The 27,841-nt window shown below is 42.7% G+C and overlaps 1 protein-coding gene and 1 pseudogene across 1 annotated transcript; both read right to left on the bottom strand.

Annotated features, from left to right (window-relative positions):
- Positions 1–424: 424 nt before the first annotated feature.
- On the bottom strand, positions 425–27,247 carry LOC139476931 (uncharacterized; annotated as a pseudogene).
- On the bottom strand, positions 4,029–6,038 carry LOC139477010 (uncharacterized). Its single transcript, XM_071259570.1, has one exon. The coding sequence runs from the start codon at positions 6,036–6,038 to the stop codon at positions 4,029–4,031; it is 2,010 nt and encodes a 669-aa protein (XP_071115671.1).
- Positions 27,248–27,841: the final 594 nt, after the last annotated feature.

Below are 27,841 nucleotides of genomic sequence, written 5' to 3' on the forward strand. Positions count from 1 at the left end.
AAAGAACGTACATTTGACAATGGGATTTGACAACATAATTACACACCTTCCGAGGCTGAAAACAGTCACCAAAACAATGCAAACTTAAGGTCCAACATACAACTTTGAACCCCCGTAACAAATCCATCTCCATCGATTCACCATTTCTTGTTTGTCTCACTTTTTTTAACCCTGATCATCAAACATGAGTGCATATCCTCTTTTGTCCGGTAGTGTATTTGCTAGGTCCGTCAAAGTCAGTGCAAAGTGAAAGTTATAAAGAACAAAACGTAAATGCATTATTTATTATTCACATACATGATTATCCCGAAGAAAAACACCTTGTAAAAAATTAGATACAAAGGAGAATATAAAGTATCAGTGTCCCTTTATAACTATATCCTTTATATTTAATGCCAACAGAAAAATATATCGGCAGCGTGTTGCGTGTCTTAGTCATACTGACAACCCCCTTCTTTGTAACTTATAGAAGCATCCCCAGTGTTGCCGAGATAGCAGGTAACACTTTTTGACACTCCATCAGTGTTGAACCAGAACGTGACCTCTTCTAAGGCGCCTCCTGTAATACGGACGTTGATGTCGTTGCTGTCAACTTTGATGTCAACAACTCTCTGTGGGGACATCGGCACCCACTTATCAAGTTCTCCTTGAATCAGGACCTGATGTCTGTAATAAACAATTTGCTTCTTTTTTATTTAATTTTCCTTCTATTCCATTGAAAACAATACTACTACTAATAATAATAATAATAATAATGATAATAATAATAATAATAATAATAATAATAATAATAATAATAATAATGTAACATCCTACTGTATGTCTGGACAGTCAGCCTTTCGGTAAAACGCATAGGACCTGGTCAGTTTGTACATAGTGTGACGTCATAATGATTGTATGTACCTCGGAGCTTGCGACATGGTACATGGTCTCGTATGAACGTCAAATTGTGTCGTTCATACACTTCTGAACGTCAATATCGGGGTCATGTGACCGACTTCTCGTTCCATGGAAACGCTCTATCGTGTAAACTTCAAATTAAAAGAATTATATCAAAATACCACGCCGAAACTTGTATCTTGTGATGTAAAGGTAAATGCGTTGCATATTTCAGTCTCTAGGTGAAGAGGATTTTATGAGATGACCGATCCTACACCTCGACTTGTAATTTCATGAAAGCCATTCAGTTCCTAAACCCCATTACGCCAATGCCACATCACTCACAATAGCTGTCGTTTGTTCAGCGTAAGTGCTTAATATTTATTTAATTTGGATTCCGAGTTAGAATCTGTCAAAGAGGAAACTAAATAAAAATTGGTCGGTAGACAACCTCCGGAGTGCCAGTTCCAGGCTCGATTTGTTACAGACCGTTATCATAGAGCTGGAGTCGTGCTGAGTGCTATGTAACATATACACATAACTATATGACCTGTAACTAATGAGTCAAGGTTGGAAAATCCAATTATTGATGTCATGAAAAACGTCACCTATTTAAGTCTGGGAGTAGCAGAGGGTCTCTCCCTGCATAGGCATTCATAATAAGCGTTCTTTTAAACAGTGAACAAAAAACAGCTTATAGTGTTATATTCCATGTGTTTACGAAGAACTAAGAACTAATTAAGATCGGATGCTAGCCAAGGAAAAAATAATTAGGTTTCAAAGTTGAAATTATTAATAAATAAAATGAGAATTCGATTTGTCTGGGAAGATCAGTCTATTGGAAATATAGATTCTTTTGTTTCGGAGTTTATGGCGAGTTCATAATATACACTCTTCAAAAAAGAAACGCCTAGGTAGTATGAAGACAACACCAAAAAATCCGGTATATAAATTGGACATATGTTATTGGAAAATGTCGGTGGCCTGATAGTCAACAAACGGTGCGTCAAAATACAGCCATTGTCGATTTGCAATGTCTTAAACGGCATTGTTTTCACATTTGTTCCAAAATGCCATGGAGGAAAACAGTAAAGCAAATATGCATGTGCAAGTTATGGCGTTCGTAACTCGTAGTAGTGGCTATAAAAAGGAAAGCAAAAGCCAATGATTTGTCTTTCAGTTGTCAACATTTTTCAAGTTCGAAAATGCCGAGACTCAGCGCCGCCAATCGGAACATCGCCATAGGACGTATCCGAAGAGGGAAATTGCAGTCTACTGTTTCACGCCGCTTCAACGTCCACCATAGCACCATTTGCCGCCTTTGTGACCGATACACGCAGTTCAGTTTCACTGCAGACCGTCGGAGAATCGCCCGACCCAAAGTTACCACCCCTGCACAGGATCGCTACATTCGACTATTCCACCAACGTCATCGCAATGTCACAGCTACGGAGACTGCAGGACCCATCCCTGGTTTGAGGAGGACATCAGACTGTCACGAACCATCTTCGTGAGGTTGAAATCCGACCCAGAAGACCAGTTATCGTCCCTGTTTTGCAACAGATCCATCGACAGCGACGCTTGCGTTGGTGCCATAACTTACAGCCTTTGCATTTGAGAAACTGGAGAAGAGTGTAGTTTAGCGATGAATCACTATTTCTTCTTCACGGGCAAGATGGAAGACAACGTGTTTATCGTCGTTGAAAGGAGCGTTTTGCCCCACATTGTGTACGTGAATTCGAAAAAAAAATCAGTGAAGGTAGTGTCATGGTGTGGGGGACCATATCCTACACTACGAGATCTGACTTGCTTGTGGTTCAGGGACATTTGACAGGAAATCGCTACAAGAACCAAATTCTTCAACCTCACCTTCTTTCCAATCATTGACCGCCACAGGTAGCTGTTTCAACAGGAAAACGCTCCACCGCACACATCTCGTGTCACGGTAGACTACCTTCATAATGCTAATAATAATCATCGACTTGCCCTGGCCATCAAGATCGTCAGATCTCAACCCAATCGAACACCTCTCGGATGAACTCGTGTAGCACAACAGAAGAGTCGTTCAGGGTTATAACGGTTTTCCTTTAATAACTGTTAACAAATACTTTACAGTACAATACGTTTTGACCAGGGCGAACGTGGCAGAGACTTGTGAGAGGAGACTGTGGTGATTGTTCAGGCACGACCAGACGCGACAAGAGCTTGTCCCTATGTGTTGTTCTGGTGGGAGCTAGGTTGACAGGTGGTTGTTAGTCGTGGCGGCTGTTAGAGACCTGGGGCTGCTCTCCGGGACTGCTCTGTCGATCTGGTCTTGGTTGGTGTTGCTGGTTCTGTGCCTTCTTGCCTCTCTCTGCGTCCCTCTGCGTCTCTCTGCGTCTCTCCCTGCGTCTTCACTGACGGACCGGCTTATATGTGGATAGCCTGGCTGGCTGAACGTGACCCAACACGCGCTTGCACCACGATTTCGTCAGCCTGAATCACGATTCATCAGTCAGCCGACGACAATCGTCGGTCAGTACATGACAGTTCGGTCACAAAACAGGTCAGTCCTTGATATATCCCCTGATGTGTGGAGGATGTCCCTCCACATTAACACAGTTCCTGACCACTAGATTACTGGAGAATCAAAGCACCACTTTGTCTAACACGGTCGTCAATCAGCCGGAGGCAATTTGTCAGCCAGTAACTGTCTCATCTTGACCATTAGATCACCTGGACAGGAAAACTCTCCAGTATAGCCGGCGGCAACATACAGCCTCTGCCCACACTGAATAGTGTTACATTCGCCCTTTCCACATGAAGACATTTTCCACGTAAAATTTCTTACAACAATCATATAACACACTAGTACCATTTGTATATGTACAATTCAACAACAACCGTTGTCCATTACCTTTACAAGAAATTAATACGCATACATAAAATGTAATCACAAAAACATCTTTGCACACCCGGATCTTGGGTGCAAGGACAGCGACGTGTTCGATCGTCTGCCATGCGTTGTGTATATATTTGTTTTGTTTTTCCAAAGTCAACTTAAAAAGTTCTGTAATACGGTCTTCAGACCGACTGCAGAGATGACACCTCGTTGGGATGTCACTGCTTCTCCGGTTTACTTCCGTCGTGCTTCCGTCAACTAATGGGAGTTAGTTGACCTCACGATGTCCGATGGTAGCCGTATCCAGCGTCGGGTAGATGCTCCGTATGGCGGGAGTTGGTTCCACCTCTGCTGGATCGTGGTCCCTTCGTCTTAAGAGTGGCGCAGAGGGTAGTGTTCCTCTGTAGGCGTGAACTGCGCTTCCAGTGTCAACTGGCGCCATCTCAAAGCTGGTTGCAGCACAGACATTCCTCCTACTCTTTCCTCGTTTAGCTAGCCAGGGTCTAATATATCTTACATATAGAAACATCCCTACCAGTATCCCCACTATAATTAAAGCTACTCCTAAGACATACTTCCAACCCGGGGTTTCATCATCTGGTATCATTGTCTGTAAATCATTCAGCTGATCAATCAGATGATTCATAGGAATATTCTTAATACCCTTGAGTTTATCTGGTAACCTGGTCAAGTTCAATTTTATGGCAGTTTTCATAAATGGTTTCCATAGTAACATGTTTGAGACATTGGGTGTATGGACTGACTGTATGAGATTATCTTCAAACTCATACTGACTTTCATTATGGTAATAAGGGAGTAAGGTTAAATGGTCGTTAGATGCCGAACATGAGGCATTCAACTTAATTATTCCCAGCGGTGGCAAAACCGCTACAGTGTAAGAAAACAAGTTATTATTATTACACACTACTACTAGGTCTAACCTCTTAGTTGTTGTCAACACCCAACGTCCTGCCGTCAGATATTCTGCCATAGGCAATATAGCATTAGGCCTGACTTCTGTGTGACATGTCTGTCGGACTTTCGTCTCATCTTTCATAAATAGGGAGATGACACATAGGTGGCTGAGATTGATGGGGTAGATTGGGCTTTGGATATGGCAATAGCCCGTAAGTGGTTTTGTACATGTCTGTACTTCTGAGGGTTTCAGCAATGCGTACTTTGTGCGTTGTGCATTGACTGCAATCACCTCTGTTTCCAACCGATACTCTGCCACCATATTATTGATTCCGTTTGGTTTCGTGCTTATGCCATTCATTATTAGCGGTACCGGCAAATTATGAGCCTGGTAAATTCCGAATTGACCATTAACATCCAAAAGCGGAATGGATGTGATTACCAATATCTTATCATCGAACAGTACTGTGGTACACAGCAAGGTCTTATAGAAACCCCATAAATTACCTACTGGATCGTTCGCTAACCGGAATTTAGAAGGTAGGTGAGCTTTGATGTCATTCAGTAGAGCCAGTAACTGACTTGGCGTTATGGTGCTTGGTGACAAGTGCCCCAAAGCCAACATATTAATTTGTAGTTGGAGGTGTTCCAAATAGGCCAAAAATGTTTGCACCATACTTCGAATATTTTCAATCGCCAATTCTATTTGTAAATAGGTCTTCGTGGCCCATTCTAACCTAGCTATTTGATTGCTCAATGTCCCTGAGACATTAGCGATCTCCTGTTCGATTATACCTAGATCGTTAACGACTTCATTAATGGCGTTGCGATTCTCTGAGACTTGCATCCTTGTTGTATTAAGGATGGAGAGCCCTTCATGTATAACATGCGCAATTCCTGCCTGATTTTCCGCAAGCCTACGAATATTTGTCTTTATAGTACTTAGGTCAGCTTCAGACACAGTGCCAAACAGAAAACTCAAAGCACTTCCAACAAATGGCAATAGTGACCGCTTGGGTCTAGTACGTAACCTGCTATATTCGGAGAAATTGTCTACTAGGTCATTCAAGGTTGCATTCAGCCTTATGATTTCCTCATCTAACTTAGTATACATGCTTAAGATCCCTGTTGATTGATTAGAGTGGTAGCGGCTCAACAGCTGCCTAATCATCATTGCAACTTGGTTAATGTTATACCTACATTTCCCAATAAACTGATCATATGGCTTTAAGTCAATAACAAATGTTACTAACCACTTTGACCTTGTTGTAGTTATATCGTTTAATTTTTGAAATATAATGTTTTCATACATAATTGTACCCTGAGCTAACCCCAACAGGAAGAGTAGACCAAGAGGACTCATGTTTTCTCTGAAACATAAGAGAAAAATCATATACCTGATTCTAATGCCCAACCGTATCTACACAATCCTTTCCCAGTCTCCTAGTTTCGCTATCCGCAAATATTCGGCCTGTGCCGGTCACAATGACATCTAGTCGACCCCCGGGAAATATACTACAGTAATCCAGCCATTGCCTGGAGCAACTGTTTCAGATTCTTACCCTTGTCGGAGGGTGAGTTTGCACCAGAGTCCCTAGTTCGGCTCAATTCAGTGGACTCTATCCACATATCCTCCCCGTCGCTATCCGCAACTTCACTTTCCCCAACTGAATCTGTCGCTATCCACAACTTTACTTTCCAAAACTAAACCATGGGACTCTACTTGTTTGTCATGCTTTCTGTAAGTTTCGGATGACTTGCTTTCCTATCTTAACTGTACCAGCTACCACTGCTCGGGCTACCAGCTTAATTTATATGGAATGTTGTCTCCTCCTCCTCCTTCCAATCAGTGTCATCATGAGGAGTGTTCAGTGTCTAAACCTCTGTTATGTGTTCCCCTGTGTGCCCCATAGTTCGTCCCATAGGTTCTGACTGTTTAGGCAGTCTTTTTAATCATATCAGTATGCTCTTGTCGCTACCCGCGACCAAATACTGATCATCACCGTTATCATGTCAGTACACCCTTGACGCAACCCGCGATCAAGAACTGATCCTCATAACTGGATCCTTTATGTTTTTACAATCCCCAACGATATTAGCATACTTTTGACCGGACCTGGGCCACGTGTATGTCTTAGCATTAATGAATTTCCTGTTGTGTTCACAGTTTCCCTATTCTGTTCTTGATATGACCCTTGTTCTCCCGTTTTAAGGTTTCCCTCATCCCTATAATTTGTTTAGCCTATTTAATAAAATCGACTTTCAGTTTCTTATATGCTGCCAATAACTTCCCTAATAATCCGGTATAAACTTAAGCATATCTCTGTACGTGTTTGATCACTTCCACAACTAGTTTTGCTTTATCTAGACCAAACATTACGCAGTCTTTGCCAACGCTTAACACATGGCTGGATCCCCTTCAAATGAACGGAATAAATTAGCGATGCCTTGAGCACCTACGACTATTGCCAAGGTTACAATCTGCCTTGCTGCTTGATCATGGTCTTGTAGATACCTATGGATAAAATCGCTAACCGCCCCTGAACTTGACTGGTAGGCTACCAGCTTCACTCTTTCTCTATCCGCATTAATGAGTAGTGCATATTTTTCAATGCTCTTAATCCACTCTTTAAATTTTGTGGGCTCCCCCTCAAATGTTTTAATAACTTGCGCTATTCCCTGCGCACCTAGGGTAGTTGATAGATTAGTTAACTGTCCTGAAATCTGTCCCGCTATTCCTGACAAGAATTCACCTAGTTCCTGGCTAGCCATTACGAGATTGAAATGAGGAGAAGTCTGAGCTACTTACCAACAAGGATCTAGACGTCAGTCTCCACTCGCCTCAGGCTGTTCCTATTTGAGAGGGATCCGGGTCACGGCACCAAAGAAGAACCCACGCCCGTGCTATATGTAGCACAACAGAAGAGTCGTTCAGGGTTATAACGGTTTTCCTTTAATAACTGTTAACAAATACTTTACAGTACAATACGTTTTGACCAGGGCGAACGTGGCAGAGACTTGTGAGAGGAGACTGTGGTGATTGTTCAGGCACGACCAGACGCGACAAGAGCTTGTCCCTATGTGTTGTTCTGGTGGGAGCTAGGTTGACAGGTGGTTGTTAGTCGTGGCGGCTGTTAGAGACCTGGGGCTGCTCTCCGGGACTGCTCTGTCGATCTGGTCTTGGTTGGTGTTGCTGGTTCTGTGCCTTCTTGCCTCTCTCTGCGTCCCTCTGCGTCTCTCTGCGTCTCTCCCTGCGTCTTCACTGACGGACCGGCTTATATGTGGATAGCCTGGCTGGCTGAACGTGACCCAACACGCGCTTGCACCACGATTTCGTCAGCCTGAATCACGATTCATCAGTCAGCCGACGACAATCGTCGGTCAGTACATGACAGTTCGGTCACAAAACAGGTCAGTCCTTGATATATCCCCTGATGTGTGGAGGATGTCCCTCCACATTAACACAGTTCCTGACCACTAGATTACTGGAGAATCAAAGCACCACTTTGTCTAACACGGTCGTCAATCAGCCGGAGGCAATTTGTCAGCCAGTAACTGTCTCATCTTGACCATTAGATCACCTGGACAGGAAAACTCTCCAGTATAGCCGGCGGCAACATACAGCCTCTGCCCACACTGAATAGTGTTACACTCGATCGACGTGTTCCTCAACGTCAGAACATGCCGCAGACACTCCCACAACTGGCCAACGCGTTTAAAGCAGAATGGCGCAGAATGGCGCAGAATTCCACAGTACAGAATTCGTACACTTATCCAGTCAGTGCCGAGGAGATGCAGAGCTGTGATTGCTGCCCGAGTTCAGCGCAACAATATCAACATGTGACTATCGAGCTCCAACATTTCATATTTGTATCTATGATACTAAATTAAATATATCGACTTTAATACAATAGATTTACTACAAATCTACCTTAGCGTTTCTATTTTGGAAGAGTGTATGTACCAGCAGGAGTGGCATGCCTCCCTATCTCTAGGCTCTGAAACGTTCTCGTACACCTTATTTGAACCAATTTTTGGCGTTGAACCATATATTGGCTGCATCACTATAATCAAGTTTCTGTGACTTTGGCAAGGATAAAATGTAGGTCACATCGTCTAAAAGTAGAAACTGGTAGACACGTGGGCATGCCAAGAAACAAAAGAGGATGTGATATGTGTAGCCGCGGTTATGTTGAAAGTGAATACCATTTATATTGTCATGCATATGAACACCTACGGTATGTGTATGTCCCCCAAAAGCATTATATACTGAACGGCAAAAGAAACATCACCCCGAGTAACATTGCATGAAAAGTTGTCATTTAAATATCTGGGTAAGTTTTGTCAAAGTTTCTAAAATTTAATATTACCTTGTCCGGAAAATTGAAATTTGATGATAAAAAACAAGGCAGATGACAATAAAACCGATCGCCCAACGGCCATAGTAATGCGATGCACGTGAGTTCCGTGCAAATTGAAATACACATGCGTTCCCCAATTTCTTGCCCTATACAAATCCACCCAACTCGGATAACATTCATGCGTTATTGATTAAAAGCTGGACAAATCGCCCGGCAAGTAGCCAATGCATTTCAAGTCCACGTAAAGACCAGATACGGGCTCCAGCAACGGTACCAGACCACCAACTCTACAGGTGACCGACGACGTAGTGGAAGACCAAGGGTCACCACCGGACGTCAAGATCGTCAGATTGTGCGACAGCATCTTCAAGGCCGCTTTGTTACTGCTGCGGAAACTGCTCGACAGATCATGGGGACACAGTAGCGACACGTTTGTGCGGACACCGTGAGTCGACGACTGAAGAGCAGACATCTCAACAGTCACAGGCCACACCGAGGACCCATTCTGACACTACGTCATCGCCGGTACTGTCTTCAGTGGGCAACACAGCACCAGCATTGTCGCCGCCAGCAGTGGAGTCCTCTTCTCAGACGAGAGCCGTTACTGTATCTCAACAGCAGATGGCAGGGAGAGAGAGAGAGAGAGTCTGGCGATGTCGTGGGGAACTTCATTCGGATGGTTGTGTTGTTGAGAGAGATCTGTGGGGTGGTCCGAGCATCATGGTGGAATTGGTCTTGCACAGATGGTCGGCCTTGTGGTCTTCCAGGGAGAGGCAATGGTGTCACAGCAGATCGGTACACTGATCAAGTTTAAGACCACACGCCATACCTCATTTGGCACGTCGCCGCAACCACTAGTTTCAGCATGATAACGCTCGTGCCCACATTGCGAGAGCAACAAGAGACTTCCAACAGAATGGCATCAGAACCATGCAGTGGCCTGCACTCAGTCTCGATTTAAATCCCATTGAGCACCTGTGGGACAAGAATGAATGAACGGCTGAATGACGTCCGACCAAGGCCGACAACTGCAGCTGAACTGCGTCAGGCGTTCCTCAGAGTGTGGGGTCAAGTACCTATGGCCTTCATCAACCGCCTCATCCATTCCATGTATCGACGTTGCTCGGGCAGTTATCAATGAACATGGCGGACACATGAGATACTGACCTGTGATGCCATTTTCTCAGAGGCTAGTGTTTCGTTTCATTTTAAGAACATTTGACACTTTATTTTCAACCTTGTTGATCAGTTTCGCCAAGTTTCATCTTTTTAATATTCAGTATATATTTCCTAGTTTACACGAATTTAACATGTTAATGTCTGAAAACAATTCGAAGACTTTACAAAATATGGGAATGTTATACTTCTATGCTAATAATTTGAGAAAGAAATGTTAAAAATTGGCTGTAGCACCGTTGCAACATATTATCAGCCTATACCAAGTGAAGTAATGATACTATTGAATAAATCATCCTCACCCTTGAAAGGTTACAACGGGCGAGACATAGTACAGACAGAAGTCCACCATGGTACAGCCACTCATCTGGAGAGGCTGGGGGTCTGTCAGCAGTTGGACCTTGTTGGGGTCTTTAGCAGGGAACACCATAGACTTGGGGAACTGGAAGTATACAGTTTAGTCAAAGTATTCTGATGGGATAGACATACGCTGGATCTTAATCACGACGGGCTGACTTCAACTTTTCAATAATCGTGATTGACTTCCCGTTAATGCCAAGCAATATTCAAGCATCTCCAACATTTGGTGTCCACATTCCACAACTGTTGAGGTACAATCGAGAAGTCTCTTTCTACAAAGATTTCAAAGTGCACCATACGACTCTTGATCATGATCTGTTTGATTAGGCAGAAATTTCTTATGAATATTGAAAGGGTTTTGTCACTCTAATTTACAGTGCCTCTGCTTGGAAGCCGGTTCAGAATAAGTTCCAGGAATCAAATTCTTGTCGAAAGTGCAGGCTAAAATAGGGTCAGATTGTCAAAATCTGTGACATGACAAATTGCAATGGAGTAGATCATGGTTTCAGTCAGTGGTCTTGCAAAGGTAAAAAATAAACTCACTATTATTTCCAGAGAAATGTAAGATGTTTTTTCTTTGCAATAACGGTAATCAAATGTCACCATGTATGAACGTTTTTGTTGCACAGATTCATCATGATAGGAATTGTGGCTGTGTCTTTGAAGGGGGTTGAAGTATCGGAAAATAATTATCAGTCCCATATCATTCGAAGTATTTGTTTCATTTCTCTGTGATTTTAATCGTAGTCTTCTTGTTGATTTTAACTGTTTGGCTTAACTTTTTGACAATTGCCAGTAGCCAGAGGGTTGATGTAACTCCTGGTAAGATACCGTGTAGGTAGCAGAAGTACCATAAGTCCCCATGGTCCCTAGTATGGTGGCCTAACTTTGGTTGCTGGTGATCTATAGTTCGTTTTTATCATTTGTTGTTATGAACAGACATATTTTAAGAACAAATGCTAGTTTTAAATTCAAATCTGTGATACGCCAATTCTTTTACTAATTGCATTTACTCTTGATATATAAATTGGTCTCGTCACAATATGGCTGAAATATTGCCGAAGTGACGTTAAATATTAACTCACTCACTCATTTAAATCATATATGTGAGGTTGAACTGTTTCATTGGTGTGTATCGCCTGATTGCCCTTACCCCTTGGAACCCAGCCATACATGGCGTCATGGTGTAGTTCCCGTGGAGGTCCGCAGCAAGCACTATGCCATATTTGTTGTTTCCACCAAAGTCAGAGTACGTCGACCATACTTCCCCATCCGGGCCTTCAAATTCGTTCCATGCCAGCTGAAAACAATTACATTGACTTGAAAATCATTTTAATTACCTTGATCCAGAAAATGCCAGAAACAATAATGATTTTCCTTCCGGGTTTACACACTGGACGTCCGTCGTTATGGCTCCTCGCCAATGCTATTTTGCTCAAGCTTTCCGAGAAAGACAAAAACAAATATTACATAGTAATAGTATTGAGTGTCCGCCCATTTGATTATCTTATCCTTTTTCTTATATCTTTCAAATAATTCAATCCAGAAAATGCTAAAAAACATTTTACTTTCATCGCCGGTTTTACAGAAAAAAAGTAACCGTTCACTGGAGATGCTTGAAGTCCTAAAAATGCATAAATCCTTCATTTTGTGTTTACCCTCCTGATCATGTTGTCAATAGCTGTGGCGGGTCTCGATGGCTTCAGGATGAATCCCTCTGAATTCACGCTCCTAAAAGTCAGTGTCGTTATACATGTTTCAATTCATAACTATAAATCAAAATACAACCACAAGTATCGGAAATAAAGAAACATGCCAATTCTTCATGTAGTGGGTCTTGTTATAAAACAGACGAAGCAGAAACTCGCGTAGGGAGAAGCTCGAAAAATATTGTTTGGAGGGACCATTTACTGCATCACATACACCTCGTATTGGTGTGATTGAACGCACACGTTGCTGAAAACGACTGTCCATATACCCTACAATAAAATATTTATAAAGAACAGTGTTCGTCTTTTGACAGGAATCAACATTTATTTCATAATTACAAAGTAGACACAATTTTTACTTCTTTATCTACTGTGAAGGCGACATTTCGGTATAGATCCATATACCGTTGTCAAGCAAGGCTGAATAATGAACATGGTACAGAATATAAATAGTACCTACATTTTTATTAACATGGTTAGGTTAAGTAATGACAAGTGAAGAATATTACTGTAACAACATGATGGCCAGAGAACATGCCTTGCTTGACAACGGAATAAGGATCTCTAGATTTAGATTCAGCGGTAACTAGGTAAATCGATACACTCACACACATAGATAATCACACACACAAACACACCTACGCATTCACTCACACTCACACAAATACTCACACACATATTCGCTCACACTCACATAGATACTCACACACACAGATACTCACACACACAGATACTCACACACAGATACTCTAACACACAGATACTCTCACACACACATATACTCACACACACAGATACTCTCACACACACAGACACTCACACACACAGATACTCTCACACACATATACTCACACACAGATACTCTCACACACAGATACTCTCACACTCACATAGATACTCACACACACGGATACTCACACACAGATACTCACACATATACTCACACACACATACTCACACACACAAATACTCACACATATATACTCTCACACACAGATACTCTCACACACATATACTCTCACACACATATACTCACACACACAGATACTCTCACACACATAAACTCACACACACAGATACTCTCACACACATATACTCTCACACACAGATACACACACAGATACTCTCACACACATATACTCTCACACACAGATACTCTCACACACAGATACTCTCAAACACACAGATACTCACACACAGAGATACTCACACACAGATACTCTCTCACACACAGATACTCTCACACACATATACACTCACACACATATACTCTCACACACATATACTCACACACATATACTCTCACACACAGATACTCTCACACACAGATACTTTCACACACAGATACTCACACACACACACAAATACTCACACACACACATATACTCCCACACACACAGATACTCTCACACACACAGATACTCTCACACACATAGATACTCACACACACAGATACACTGACACACACAGATACTCACACACAGATATACTCACACACACAGATACTCTCACACACAGATACTCACACACACAGATATTCAGAGACACAGATACTCACACACATAGATACCTCTCACACACAGATACTCACACACACACATATACTCACACACAGATACACACACATAAACTCACACACAGGGATACTCTCACACATAGATACTTACACACAGGAATACTCTCACACACAAATACTCACACACACAGATACTCTCACACACAGATACTTACACCCACACATATACTCACACACAGGGATAGTCTCACACATAGATACTCACACACAGGGATACTCTCAAACACAGATATACTCACACACTCAGATACTCACACACATAAATACTCACACACATATATACTCACACACACATATACTCACACACAGAGATACTCACAGGCATAGATACTCACACACATAGATACTCACACACACATATACTCACACACATAGATACTCACACAGGGATACTCACACACACATACTCAGACACATAGATACTCACACACACACAAATACTCACACACACATACTCACACACATAGATACTGACACACACATATACTCTCACACACACATATACTCTCACATACACAGATACTCTCACACACACATATACTCTCACATACACAGATACTCTCACACATAGATACCCACACACAGGGATACTTACACACACATACATATACTCTCAAATACGCAGATGCTCTCACATACACAGATACTCACACACACAGATACTCATACACACAGATACTCACTCACACAGATACACACACAGATACTCACATACACACATACACTCATACACAGAGATACTCACACACACACATATGCTCACACACACAGATACACAAACACATACACGCACACTCACACTCACAAATACGTATACATTCTATACTCACCTACCCTCACACTCACACACATACACTAATAATCATGTGATATTATAGCTTGAAACTCAAACATGAAAAATGAGAAGTATGTTATGGACACATTTGTTGTGATATTTAACAAATCCAAGATAAGTTGTCAACATATGAAAGCGTCTAAGCGTCTTTCAAGACCTTAGCATGTTTCTAAGTTAACCATGTTTAGGATCTAAACAGCTTGCCGTAAAAGGCGACGATGCTTGTCGTAAGAGGTAGTTTCATATACTTACCCTTGTAAGAGGTACCAGGTTGAACAGTTGTGGTCCAGAAGTTGTCTTTGAAAGGAGCAATGCCGATAGCCCAGGCCAGATGAAACGCCAATCCGCCTTTGTTGGGTTCCAGGATGGTAGTCATTGCTGGCTCTTGCCTGTCAAGTAGATCAGGGTATATGCGTGAGTGAGAGGGTGACCGGGTGAGTGGGTGAGTGGGTGAGTGAGGGACTGAGGGAGTGGGTGAGGGAGTGAGGAAGTGGGTTAGTGGGATAGTGTATGAGGGGGCGAGTGAGTTGTATTTTATGTCGAATTATTTCTGCAACAGGATGGCGTATCAGCCAATGAGGTCGTGGATGTTCACCACTGTGGGCACTATAATCATAGTCAGTGCGAATCTGGTGTTCGAATCCACAGTCAGGATCCAAGCACGTCAGTAGGACGAACGCTTTAAGAAAACGAATTTCGGGCAGACGGAATCGGACAACATGAATTCAGTTCCTTCAGAGCAGATCCGGCAACCTGTCACCGGAAAACGTCGTGTGTCCACGTACCTTTACCTATCTTAATCATTCTGATTCCATGCAGACATGTTACGGTGGCTGTGTCACATCTACAGCAATGAGTGTATGTGTGTATGAGGTAGAACATTTCAAAAGATCTGTATTAATGCTACTAAAATAGACCATTTCTCAGTTATCGTTTCAAAACAGAAATATCAAGTTTACACATGCATACAACTGTATGAAAATGTTGCGTGCTACGATGTCTACCTGCGTTACGGCAGGTAAAGTAATCCCTTGGAGAATGTGTCGACTGTTGGCCATACAGTAGTGGATGGTCAGACCATTCTTGGCGGTTCCACGTCCCTTCTGGCTGAGCCACGTCTCTGCCAGGTAGACATCTTCAGTAAGAGACGGAACTCCGGCAAACTCGACATTTAGCCAGAACTGAAAATATGAACGATATGCCCTTTGACATTCTGATGCAGAGGTATCAAATCAAATTGCATGTATTAAATTTTGTATTTTTGGAGTGATGGACCAGTAGCCATCATATGCTTTACACACATGAGTCAGTGTTTAGTGTGTGTGTGATATGAGCATGTGTTTATGAATCACTATCAAACGGTGATGTGTTCACGAAAAGGTGAGCGTAACCTGCTATATCCGTTATACCCGCTACAAACACACGCAAAGGCAAGTCAATCGTTCACAGAAAGAAAACCACATGTCTACCTGTTCATACGTCATCAGACCCATTTCCGACCATTGGAGAGAAGGTCGTCCCAGAATGTCTTCAAATAAGAATGAACCAAGTGAAAAACACCAACGAAAATTAAATGAAATTCTACAGTGACTTTTTAGAATCCTGCATTCTGATTGGGCCGCTTGTGGTATTACAGAAACTATGTCAGACCATGCATTTTGTTGATGACGGTATCACACGCATGAATAACAATGTTCCCGGGGGTCTCTTTCCTTTGAACAAACAAATGTTAGAATTATGAACGAAATCTACAGACACTCTGTTTGCTCAAAGAATACAGAAACCAATTCGCGCGTGTCACGACAGTAACCTTGCGCGTGTCACAACAACAACCTTGCGCATGTCACGACAGTAACCTTGCGCGTGTCACGACAGTAACCTTGCGCGTGTCACGACAGTAACCTTGCGCGTCTAACGACAGTAACCTTGCGCGTCTAACGACAGTAACCTTGCGCGTCTAACGACAGTAACCTTGCGCGTCTAACGACAGTAACCTTGCGCGTGTCACGACAGTAACCTTGCGCGTGTCACGACAATACTAAAACAAAATACACCGGTCTGCCATGTCGTACATAAGAACGAGCCAAGAAGTAAGGTGTTCCATCCGTAAGACCATGTGAATTCCACACGTCTGAAACTGACGACGGACTATGGCTTATCGAGGAGGTAAACACCTTAGAGTGTAAGACTGTAGGAAAATGTGCTGTTTTCATCAATATGTCACCATTCCTAGTATTCCAAATAAACTCTATCAACATATTGTTGTGTGTTTTCTTGAAGAATCCCTTTTTCTAAAGACTTTAAATGGAAATCCTCCAATAATACTAAAAGAAAATTCTTGGAAGATTAAAGGAAATAATCAAAGCGTGCATGAAAAATCAACTAATCTCTTTACCGATATCGAATATACAGGTACGTTTAAAACCGCTAAATTGAAAGCACGGTATCCTGTTCTCTAAAATGACCAGTTTCTCAAATGGTTCCTTGCGTAACCTATCCCACATTCATGTACTCACGTCACAGTCTTCTCAAGTGTTTTAAGATCAACAAAGCCAATTAATCGGGGTCTTTTTAAATCACAAAAGGATATACGATGAAGATTAAATGTAAATCAATATATTACCTTTTTCACTGATGCCGCGACTACATATTTGCCACCGTGTCTCACGGTTTTAAGGGTCTGCAGTTGTATTACTATAGACATGCACGCAGTATAGGAGCTACCAGTAATGGCCTGAGACACCTGGTGTCGGGATTTATTTAGAACCCTGTTTAAGCGTGCATGTAGTCATCATCTTATACAGGACACGACGTTTCACATTCATATATTAGAAAAGAGGGGCGGTGGGGTAGCCTGGTGGCTTAAGCGTTCGCTCGTCACGCCGAAGACCCGGGTTCAATTCCCAAAATAGGTACGATGTGTGAAGCCAATTTCTGGTGACCCCGCCTTGATATTGCTGGAATATTGCTAAAAGCGGTGTAAAACCATACTTACTCACTATTAGAAAATAATAATAATAAAAAGGTTAGATAGGGTAGGTCTATGTGTAGAAGTACGGAATTCAACATAGAATCATCAAATTTCAAGAAAAACCTAAAAAAATAAACAAATGGTCCTAAAAGGCTTCCGTAGTAGAAGTATCTTTTTCCTAATATCACATTGTCTCGCCTATTTCTTCAGATATAGACTCATAGTTTTGAGATATCTTCAAGGCAAGTCTTGGGTGACCGAAAGGAAGTAATATCAACTCTGGCAGGGTCCTGCTAAACTCTGCTGATGGACTGTATAAATCATACTTCTATACAACAGAACGGTCCATGGTATACACTAGAACGGTCCATGGTATACACCAGAACGGTCCATGGTATACACTAGAAAGGTCCATGGTATACACTAGAACGGTCCATGGAATACCCTAGAACGGCCCATGTTATACACCAGAACGGTCCATGGTATACACCAGAACCGTCCATGGTATACACTAGAACGGTCCATGGTATACACCAGAACGGTCCATGGTATACACTAGAACGGTCCATGGTATACACCAGAACGGTCCATGGTATACACTAGAACAGTCCATGGAATACACTAGAACGGTCCATGGGTTACACTAGAACGGTCCATGGTATATACTAGAACGGTCCATGGTAACACACACTGCAACATATCTACTTACACCAGGTGACGAGTGAGATGAATCTGAACAATTCGTATCTGAATTACCTGGGCCACATTTTCAAAGAGGAAAAGATATTTGCCACCATTCTGTTTTGCATATGTTGTGTCGCTTGACCTGCAATTACACAGACGTGATGTTAAAACACACAAAACACAACAAAACACAACAACGCACAACAGCGCAACAGCACACCACACAACCCACAACAGCGCAACAGCACAACAGCTATGTTCAATATGAATTCTTGAACGCAAAACATATTTCGTCTCAATCCTGAATTGTTCATCAACAAGTCTTGTTGACTGTATGTGCAGTACTTACCAGTATCTGTTATGGGCTGAAATTGGGAGTCCAGTTTTATTGTACAGCCTAATATACATACCTAATGGAGCTTGATGGAGCTACAAGTGAACACATACCTGAAGGGTATACCTGTACTTGATGGAGCTACAGGTGAACACCTACCTAAACGGGAAAACCTGTACTTGACTGAGCTACAGGTGAACACCTACCTAAGAGGGAAAACCTGTACTTGATGGAGCTACAAGTGAACACCTACCTGGAGGGTATACCTGTACTTGATGGAGCTACAGGTGAACACCTACCGAAGAGGGAAAACCTGTACTTGATGGAGCTACAAGTGAACACCTACCTGGAGGGTTTACCTGTACTTGATGGAGCTACAGGTGAACACCTACCTGGAGGGTATACCTGTACTTGATGGAGCTACAGGTGAACACCTACCTATGAGGGAAAACCTGTACTTGGTGGAGCTACAAGTGAACACCTACCTGGAGGGTTTACCTGTACTTGATGGAGCTACAGGTGAACACCTACCTGAAGGGTATACCTGTATTTGATGGAGCTACAGGTGAACACCTACCTATGAGGGAAAACCTGTACTTGATGGAGCTACAAGTGAACACCTACCTGGAGGGTATACCTGTACTTGATGGAGCTCAGGTGAACACCTACCTATGAGGGAAAACCTGTACTTGATGGAGCTACAAGTGAACACCTACCTATGAGGGAAAACCTGTACTTGATGGAGCTACAGGTGAACACCTACCTATGAGGGAAAACCTGTACTTGATGGAGCTACAAGTGAACACCTACCTGGAGGGTATGCCTGTACTTGATGGAGCTACAAGTGAACATCTACATAAAAGAGAAAACCTGTACTTGATGGAGCTACAGGTGAACACCTACCTGAAGGGTATACCTGTACTTGATGGAGCTCAGGTGAACACCTACCTGAAGGGTATATCTGTACTTGATGGAGCTACAGGTGAACACCTACATGAAGTGTATACCTGTACTTGATGGTGCTACAGGTGAACACCTACCTAAAAGGGAAAACCTGTACTAGATGGAGCTACAGGTGAACACCTACCTATGAGGGAAAACCTGTACTTGATGGAGCTACAAGTGAACACCTACCTGGAGGGTTTACCGGTACTTGATGGAGCTACAGGTGAACACCTACCTGAAGGGTATACCTGTACTTGATGGAGCTACAGGTGAACACCTACCTAAGAGGGAAAACCTGTACTTGATGGAGCTACAAGTGAACACCTACCTGGAGGGTATACCTGTACTTGATGGAGCTACAGGTGAACACCTACCTGGAGGGTATACCTGTGTCGTTGATGAGACTAGCGATGTTCAGTATAGTGTCCTGATAATTCTTCTCAGGTTCAGTTTTGTAGTAGTAATATGCACCTGAAAAAGGGTCATGTCAATAGAATAGTCTGTATGATTTGGTTCAATGCAACAGTGTAATGCAACCTATATGATATACAGAACCGGAAAAAGAAACGTCACCATGGATAGATATATGAGAAACCTTATTTGTCCAAACACTGGAAACATACTTTGAGACATATCAAAAAGATGAAGCTTGGGAAAACTGATCATCAAGGTTGAAATTAAAGTGTCAAATGTTCTTAAAGTGAACCAGAACACTAGTCTCTGGGAAAATGGCATCACATGTCAGTATCTCGTGTGTCCGCCATGTGCATGATGACTGCCGTGCAAAGTCGATACATGGAATGGATGAGGCGGTTGACGAAAGCCATAGGTACTTGAGCCTACACTCTGAGGAACGCCTGACGCAGTTCAGCTGTAGTTGTCGGCCTTGGTCGGACGTCATTCACCCGTCTTTGAACCTCGTCCCACAGGTGCTCAATGGGATTTAAATCGGGACTGAGGGAAGGTCTCAACATGGTTTTGATGCCATTCTGTTGGAACAACTCGTGGTTGCGGCGACGTGCCAAATGAGGTATGGCGTTTCGTCTCAAGACTTGATCAATGTACTGAGCTGCTGTGATACCATTGCCTCTCCCTCGACCGATGTTCCTGAAGACCACAGGGCCGACCCTCTGTGCAAGACCAATTCCACCCCACACCATGATGCTCGGACCACCCTACGAGTCTCTCGCAGCAACACAAGTACCCGAATGAAGTTCCCCACGGCGTCGCCAGACTATCTCTCTGTCATCTGCTGTTGAGATACAGTAACGGCTCTCGTCTGAGAAGAGGACTCTTCTCCACTGCTGGTGGTGACAATGCTGGTGCTGTGTTGCCCACTGAAGACTGTCCCAGCGATGACCTGGTGTCAGAATGGGTCTTCCACTACGTGGTCGGTCATCTGTAGTGTTGGTGGTCTGGTGCCGTTGCTGGTGCCTGTATATGGTCCTTGCGTGGACGAGAAATGCACTGGCTACTTGCCGGGCAGGTTGTCCAGCTTGCAATCATCCAAGGGCTTGGTGTCGCTGATTTTTTTTCAAACTTGGCATGTGGTAGCAATTCAATAACGAATGAATGTTATCCGATCTGGGTGGAGTTTTATAGGGCAAGAAATGGGGGAACGCATGTGCATTTCAATTTGCAGGGAACTTACGTGCATTGGGTTACCATGGCCTTTGCCGTGATGCGTTTGTGCGATCGGTCATATTGTCATCTGCCTTGTTTTTTTATCATCAAATTTCATTTTTCCGGACAAGGTTTTTAATTTAGAAACTTTGACAAAACTTACCCAGATATTTAAATGACAACTTTTCATGCAATGTTACTTGGGGTGACGTTTCTTTTGCGGTTCAATATATAATCGGGTGATGCATGACTATCAACCAACGTGTAGAGCATAAAAGGAGTGCATTTCAGGAGTGAAATCTGATTGACCAGACTGTTGTCTCTTCCGTACATTTTCTGCAGAATCTGTCCGCAGCTGACGAATCCCTGAGATTAACATCTGCACATTATCAAAACTGTCCCACACAAAACATAACCAACTCGTATATTCAATTTATATCACCTTCAAATAAAATTTTAGAATGAAACAGAATAGATATTCTAAGACAGGGGATATCATATATTAATACAATTATCAATTCCCAAAACCCTGATCGAGCAAACGCCCGTAGGCGCTATCGAGAAAATGTAACTAAACATTTCGATATCATAAACTTTGATGCCATAGATTGGACGAATATTTGTACTTTTAAATACCTAACCAAATTGAGTTGTCTTATTGTATAGCATAGCTACATTCAAGTTTATTTCTTTGTTGTTTGCTCTCTATCGGACATGCACGCTACATGAACGACGCATGTGTCCACGCCATGTACATGTAGGTTCACCGTTAAAGTTCACTTTTACCTCCAGACATATCACTCATGATAACATATCCTGATAACCTATCTATCACTGTAACCTTCACCCAAACTGTACCCGACGGTTTGATGATCTAGCATTATTCTTGAGTGTATTTGTCGTTTAACACCACACTCAGCAATACTCCAACTATACTACTCCCTTTTTATGGAGATATTTTTTATCTGTCCATTATACAAACAACTTTTTCTTACGATATGTCGAGTGTATATTTAAATACATTTCAAAAGTTGAGTAGTATATATGATGGCGGCCTGTAAATAGTCAAGTATGGAACAGACAACTCAGTACTTGTGCTAGATACTGTGGGCAATGTTCCACGCATTTTGGATGCGATGACAAGCAGTCAACCAAAACAATGAGCTTGACAACCTCAACCAAATCACTGAGCTCGACCACCTTAATCAAATCTCTGAGCCCGACCACTGCAACCAAATTATTGAGTCTGACCACTTCAACCAAATCACGGAGCTTGACAACCTCAACCAAATCACTGAGCTCGACCACCTTAATCAAATCTCTGATCCCGACCACTGCATCCAAATCATTGAGTCTGACCACTTCAACCAAATCACTGAACTCGCCCACTTCAACCAAATCACTGAGCTCGACCACTTCAACCAAATCACTGAGCTCGACCACTTCAACCAAATCACTGAGCTCGACCACTTCAACCAAACCACTGAGCTCGTCCACTTCAACCAAATCACTGAGCTCGACCACTTCAACCAAATCACTGAGCTCGACCACTTCAACCAAACCACTGAGCTCGACCACTTCAACCAAATCACTGAGCTCGACCACTTCAACCAAATCACTGAGCTCGACCACTTCAACCAAATCACGGAGCTTGACAACCTCAACCAAATCACTGAGCTTGACCACTTCAACCAAATCACTGAGCTCGTCCACTTCAACCAAACCACTGAACTCGCCCACTTCAACCAAATCACTGAGCTCGACCACTTCAACCAAATCACTGAGCTCCACCACTTCAACCAAATCACTGAGCTCCACCACTTCAACCAAATCACTGAGCTCCACCACTTCAACCAAATCACTGAGCTCCACCACTTCAACCAAATCACTGAGCTCGACCACTTCAACCAAATCACGGAGCTTGACAACCTCAACCAAATCACTGAGCTTGACCACCTTAATCAAATCTCTGAGCCCCGACCACCGCAACCAAATCATTGAGTCTGACCACTTCAACCAAACCACTGAACTCGCCCACTTCAACCAAACCACTGAACTCGCCCACTTCAACCAAATCACTGAGCTCGACCACTTCAACCAAACCACTGAGCTCGACCACTTCAACCAAATCACTGAGCTCGACCACTTCAACCAAATCACTGAGCTCGACCACTTCAACCAAATCACTGAGCTCGACCACTTCAACCAAATCACTGAGCTCGACCACTTCAACCAAACCACTGAACTCGCCCACTTCAACCAAATCACTGAACTGGCCCACTTCAACCAAATCACTGAGCTCGACCACTTCAACCAAATCACTGAGCTCGACCACTTCAACCAAATCACTGAGCTCGACCACTTCAACCAAATCACTGAGCTCGACCACTTCAACCAAATCACTGAGCTCCACCACTTCAACCAAATCACTGAGCTCCACCACTTCAACCAAATCACTGAGCTCGACCACTTCAACCAAATCACTGAGCTTGACCACTTCCAACCAAACCACTGAGTTGGACCACCGATCCATTAAGCCTCAGTTTACAGCACGAACTGTAAAAGTAAACTCTTATGCAAGGGTGAACCTTTAACCCGGAATCCCCACTGGATTGTCATGATTGTATTCTCTGTAACGATTGCGATTTGAAATACTTCCAGCTATTTCCTCTTGATGTAAATAATCAAGAAAAATCAATGGGTTTTTTAAACACCAATTTTACATAACTCAACTTGTTTATACCTTGGTTGCTGTAGAAGAGAATAGTACTGGTTTCAAACTCAGGAACCATATCAGAGACGCCGCCCATGATGCCCCAGTATAGGTTGCTTCCGGTGCTGGTAGTCTGCTGCCGGAGATTGGCAGACATGAAGGTACTGGCAGGAGACAGGATGAGGGTGTTGGCTGTCTTGACGCGGTCAAAAATAGACAGGGGACCACTTCGGATGCAGGACGTAATCTTCATTTTTGGACCAAATCTTAAAAAAGCCGATTCTTCAATCATAACCATGATATGTATCACAGGCACATAAAAAATGTAAATATATATATATATAAAATGAATTTAGCTTATACATAAACAACACATATAAATTTAGTCGTCAAAAAATTCTTAAACGTTTTAGTAAATTTAGAGTTGTGTCCCTTAGATGTGTCAGGATCCGCTGAAATAAACATATCAGCCTGTGCCACTCTTCATACCGTGATATAACTAAGGAAACGGCTAAAAAGCCAACTCTTATCGTTCATGCTCCTCTACGAGACACAAAAACGTACAGTCCGAAAGCTTTGCCGGTGTCGCCGTAGATGTCCCCTCCGTAGGACAAGTAGCCAAGCGGGACAGACGCCTCCTCCACAACAAACCCGGGGAAGCCAGCTATTGTTTCATCAACCGTTGGTGCCATTGTGGCATTCGTTTGGGTTAAGTAGGTCTATCGGGAAAAGCAAAGATTCAAACACATTTACACAATATTCAAATGACACAGATTCTGTGAATGCATTAACTATAAATGAAGAACATGCCAAGTTATAAATGTGCATGGGCGGATACAGAGGTGGGTGGGTGGATTGCGCACCCCCGCACACACCCCTTTTTATTTCGAAAAAAATCTTTATTTCTTTCTAAATTACCACCAAAGACAATAAATAGATTTTAATTGTGCACCCCCCCCCCCCCGCCTTTTAAAAAAGTTGTATCCGCCCATGGTGTGTGTTTCTATCTACATATTTACAATATGTTCATGAATTATAAAGTAAGCATGGGCGGTGTGACATTCTAGTGGTTATAGCGTTGGCTAGCTACATCGAAAGCCCGGGTTCGATTTCCCACATTGATACAATGTGTGGAGCCCATTTCGGTTGTTCCCGCCGTGATATTGCTGGAACATAAAGCGGCGTAAAACGCAACTCACTCCCTTAAGTAGAGGAAAGCGGGAAGCCTAAACGACACAACCTGCAGCTGGCACACTAGGGAATACGCTTGTCGTTTAAGCAGTTTCTTTAAGAGAACGTGTATGAAAAGGCCTTATTAACTGTAGTAAAGTCATAAGGATTGCACAAGAGTGAGTGAGTGACTTGAAATTTAACGTCGCATAGGCATTATTTCAGCCATATAGCGCAAGACCAAGTAAATATGTTTGAGTCATTTATGTAAAGTAAAATTTAAAAACCAGTCATGGAAGATATTTGAGCATAACAATATCATTTATACAGTTTTCAAAGACGGGCAAGGCGCCAACAGTAACCAGTGCGTGTCCACCTCGCTGAGAATCACGGAGACTTACACTACCCCCGCTTCCCGCATGATATCCAAAAGGAGATTTCATAAGAAGGGAGCTCAAACAAACCCAATACTCTTAACGTTTTTTTCTTTCAAGAAATTAATTTGGAAACCATGAATGTTGACAACTAAAAGCCACAGCATCTTCAGTCATTAACAAGCGGCAACAAGAAAGTCAAACCTGTTTAAAGAGCAGAAATTGTTCAGGAGGATTGTTATATGAGAAGATACTAGGGTCTTGCGTGTAGAAGTAAATGCTGGCTAAGAAGCGACACGTGTCGGCTTGGTAGAGGAAGCTAGTGGACTGCCATTTCCCGATGAAGTCGGTACCAGATGTTTCAGTGGTCTGTAGAAGCTTCAAGGAGCCATCTACGGTGCTGTAAATCTGCCCGTTGACTCTGACGAAAGTCGGTGCGCTTTTGAGCCAGATATTTCCCTGGACGGCGATGCTGTAACTACCGTTGGTGTTGACGGTGACGGTGAAGCTATCACCACCACCCTGTGTACTAGCTGAACAATTGCAGTTATGTATGGACACTTATTCAAATTATGTTTGCATGGGATGTTCATTATGTGGAATTTTACATAAGAAAGAAACATTATATGCACTTAAACCCGACCAAGTCCTGTTCATTGTGAATTTGAGAATGCTGGTCCTTCAATTGATTGTCTGGTCAATACTCGATTGTTTAAAGGCCAGCGTCGGATGACAGAGTGCTGCTGTCCGTCGTGAGGCAAGAAACACATGCTTGACGAGTTCTACCGCTAGGACAGGACACGCTTACTTTTTCCACTAACACCTGGTGTCATCACTTCAATGAGGGATACATTCACTTCATATCCACCATAATAAGGTAACCACTCTTGGTATTAATTCCAAATCTCAAAATTACTATATAAGCAACCCTTGAACCACCCTGGGTTGCAGGGGCGGTCGGGTAGCCTAGTGGTTAAAGCGTTCGCTCGTCACGCCGAAAACCCGGGTTCGATTCCCGACATAGGTACAATGTGTGAAGTGTGAAATGCCCATTTTTCTGGTGTCCCCCACCGTGATATTGCTGTAATATTTCACCCACTCATTCACTCCTGGGTGGCACCACCACTTCCGTTTCCCCTTTCGGAAACACATTAAATGGCCTGCCGGCCCGTGTGCGACATACGCTTGCAGTCGGAAAGCTCAAGTAAACACTCCAATATAAGTAAGCAAGTAAGCTACTCATGACAAAGAATGACGGATTATCTGTCCCAGTGGAAATCTATGTTGATTTAAATCTAATTTCACTTTGGACAGATTTCTGTCATTCCTTGTCACTCGTAAATTATTGTATATATCATAATGTTTTCACCAATGTTAAATCAAGAGTTCCATTCATTAGCTGGCTCGAGAGGTAAAATTGCATTATAATTAAGACTGTGTACCTGTTCATACCCTATAAATTACTTATGTGCAGACGAATGACGAAATCAGAACGGTAATAAGAAATAAAACGTCGACGCCAGAAAATATTCGGTCTCCATTATCCCCCGAAGCAGAATGGATCACTGAACACGTTTTGATTAAGCATGGCTTGAAATGAACTTTCAGTAGTTAACTTAAACACTTTGTGTGGTGTGACATACACATTAGCTGAACTATACTGCAATAAAATACAACTGCAACACACCAACCTCCCAAGAAGCACCACAAAGGCGAGAAGAAAACCGACATCCACCTCCATCACTGACACCTACAACAGTGGTACGAGATCAGCTGATCTTTACACCCGTCGGCATTATCTTCGCCTTGTTCTCGACCTTGACCCAAGGAGGGGATAGCCTAAAGTGGGGCCGGGCCAGGACAGCGGGTAATACTAAAAATGGATTGCAGAATAATAAAACGAAACGTGCATATCAAGGCAGATCTCAATTGTCCAGAAACGTATAGTCTTGCGCATTTAATTGAGTTTGAATCAAAATGCATCTTCAGAAATGTAATAAACTGATAATTATGACTACATGCCGAGAGACCTCGTAGAAAGGTTAGTGTCTTGACTGTCTCTTTTCTTTGATGAGTAAGTTTCTCACCGACCTTAGCGTGTAGGGGTGTGATGTCCGGGGCAGGAAACCCTTTTGAACTCTTTTGACAACTCTTGGGTTGGGTCCGACTTGGCCCGGGCTGTCAATATCTACTTTGAACACAAATACTTGTACCTATCTTCAAATGTGTTTACATCTATAGATTAGTGTTATATCGACCTATATACTACTTTAAAATGTCACAGTGTATCGCATTTAAAGAAAACGGGTCCGTTAAAGTCAAACACTTTTACTGT

Source organism: Haliotis cracherodii, unplaced genomic scaffold (assembly GCF_022045235.1).
Source record: "Haliotis cracherodii isolate W230 unplaced genomic scaffold, xgHalCrac1.p SCAF_30, whole genome shotgun sequence".
Taxonomy (NCBI): Eukaryota; Metazoa; Mollusca; class Gastropoda; order Lepetellida; family Haliotidae; genus Haliotis; species Haliotis cracherodii.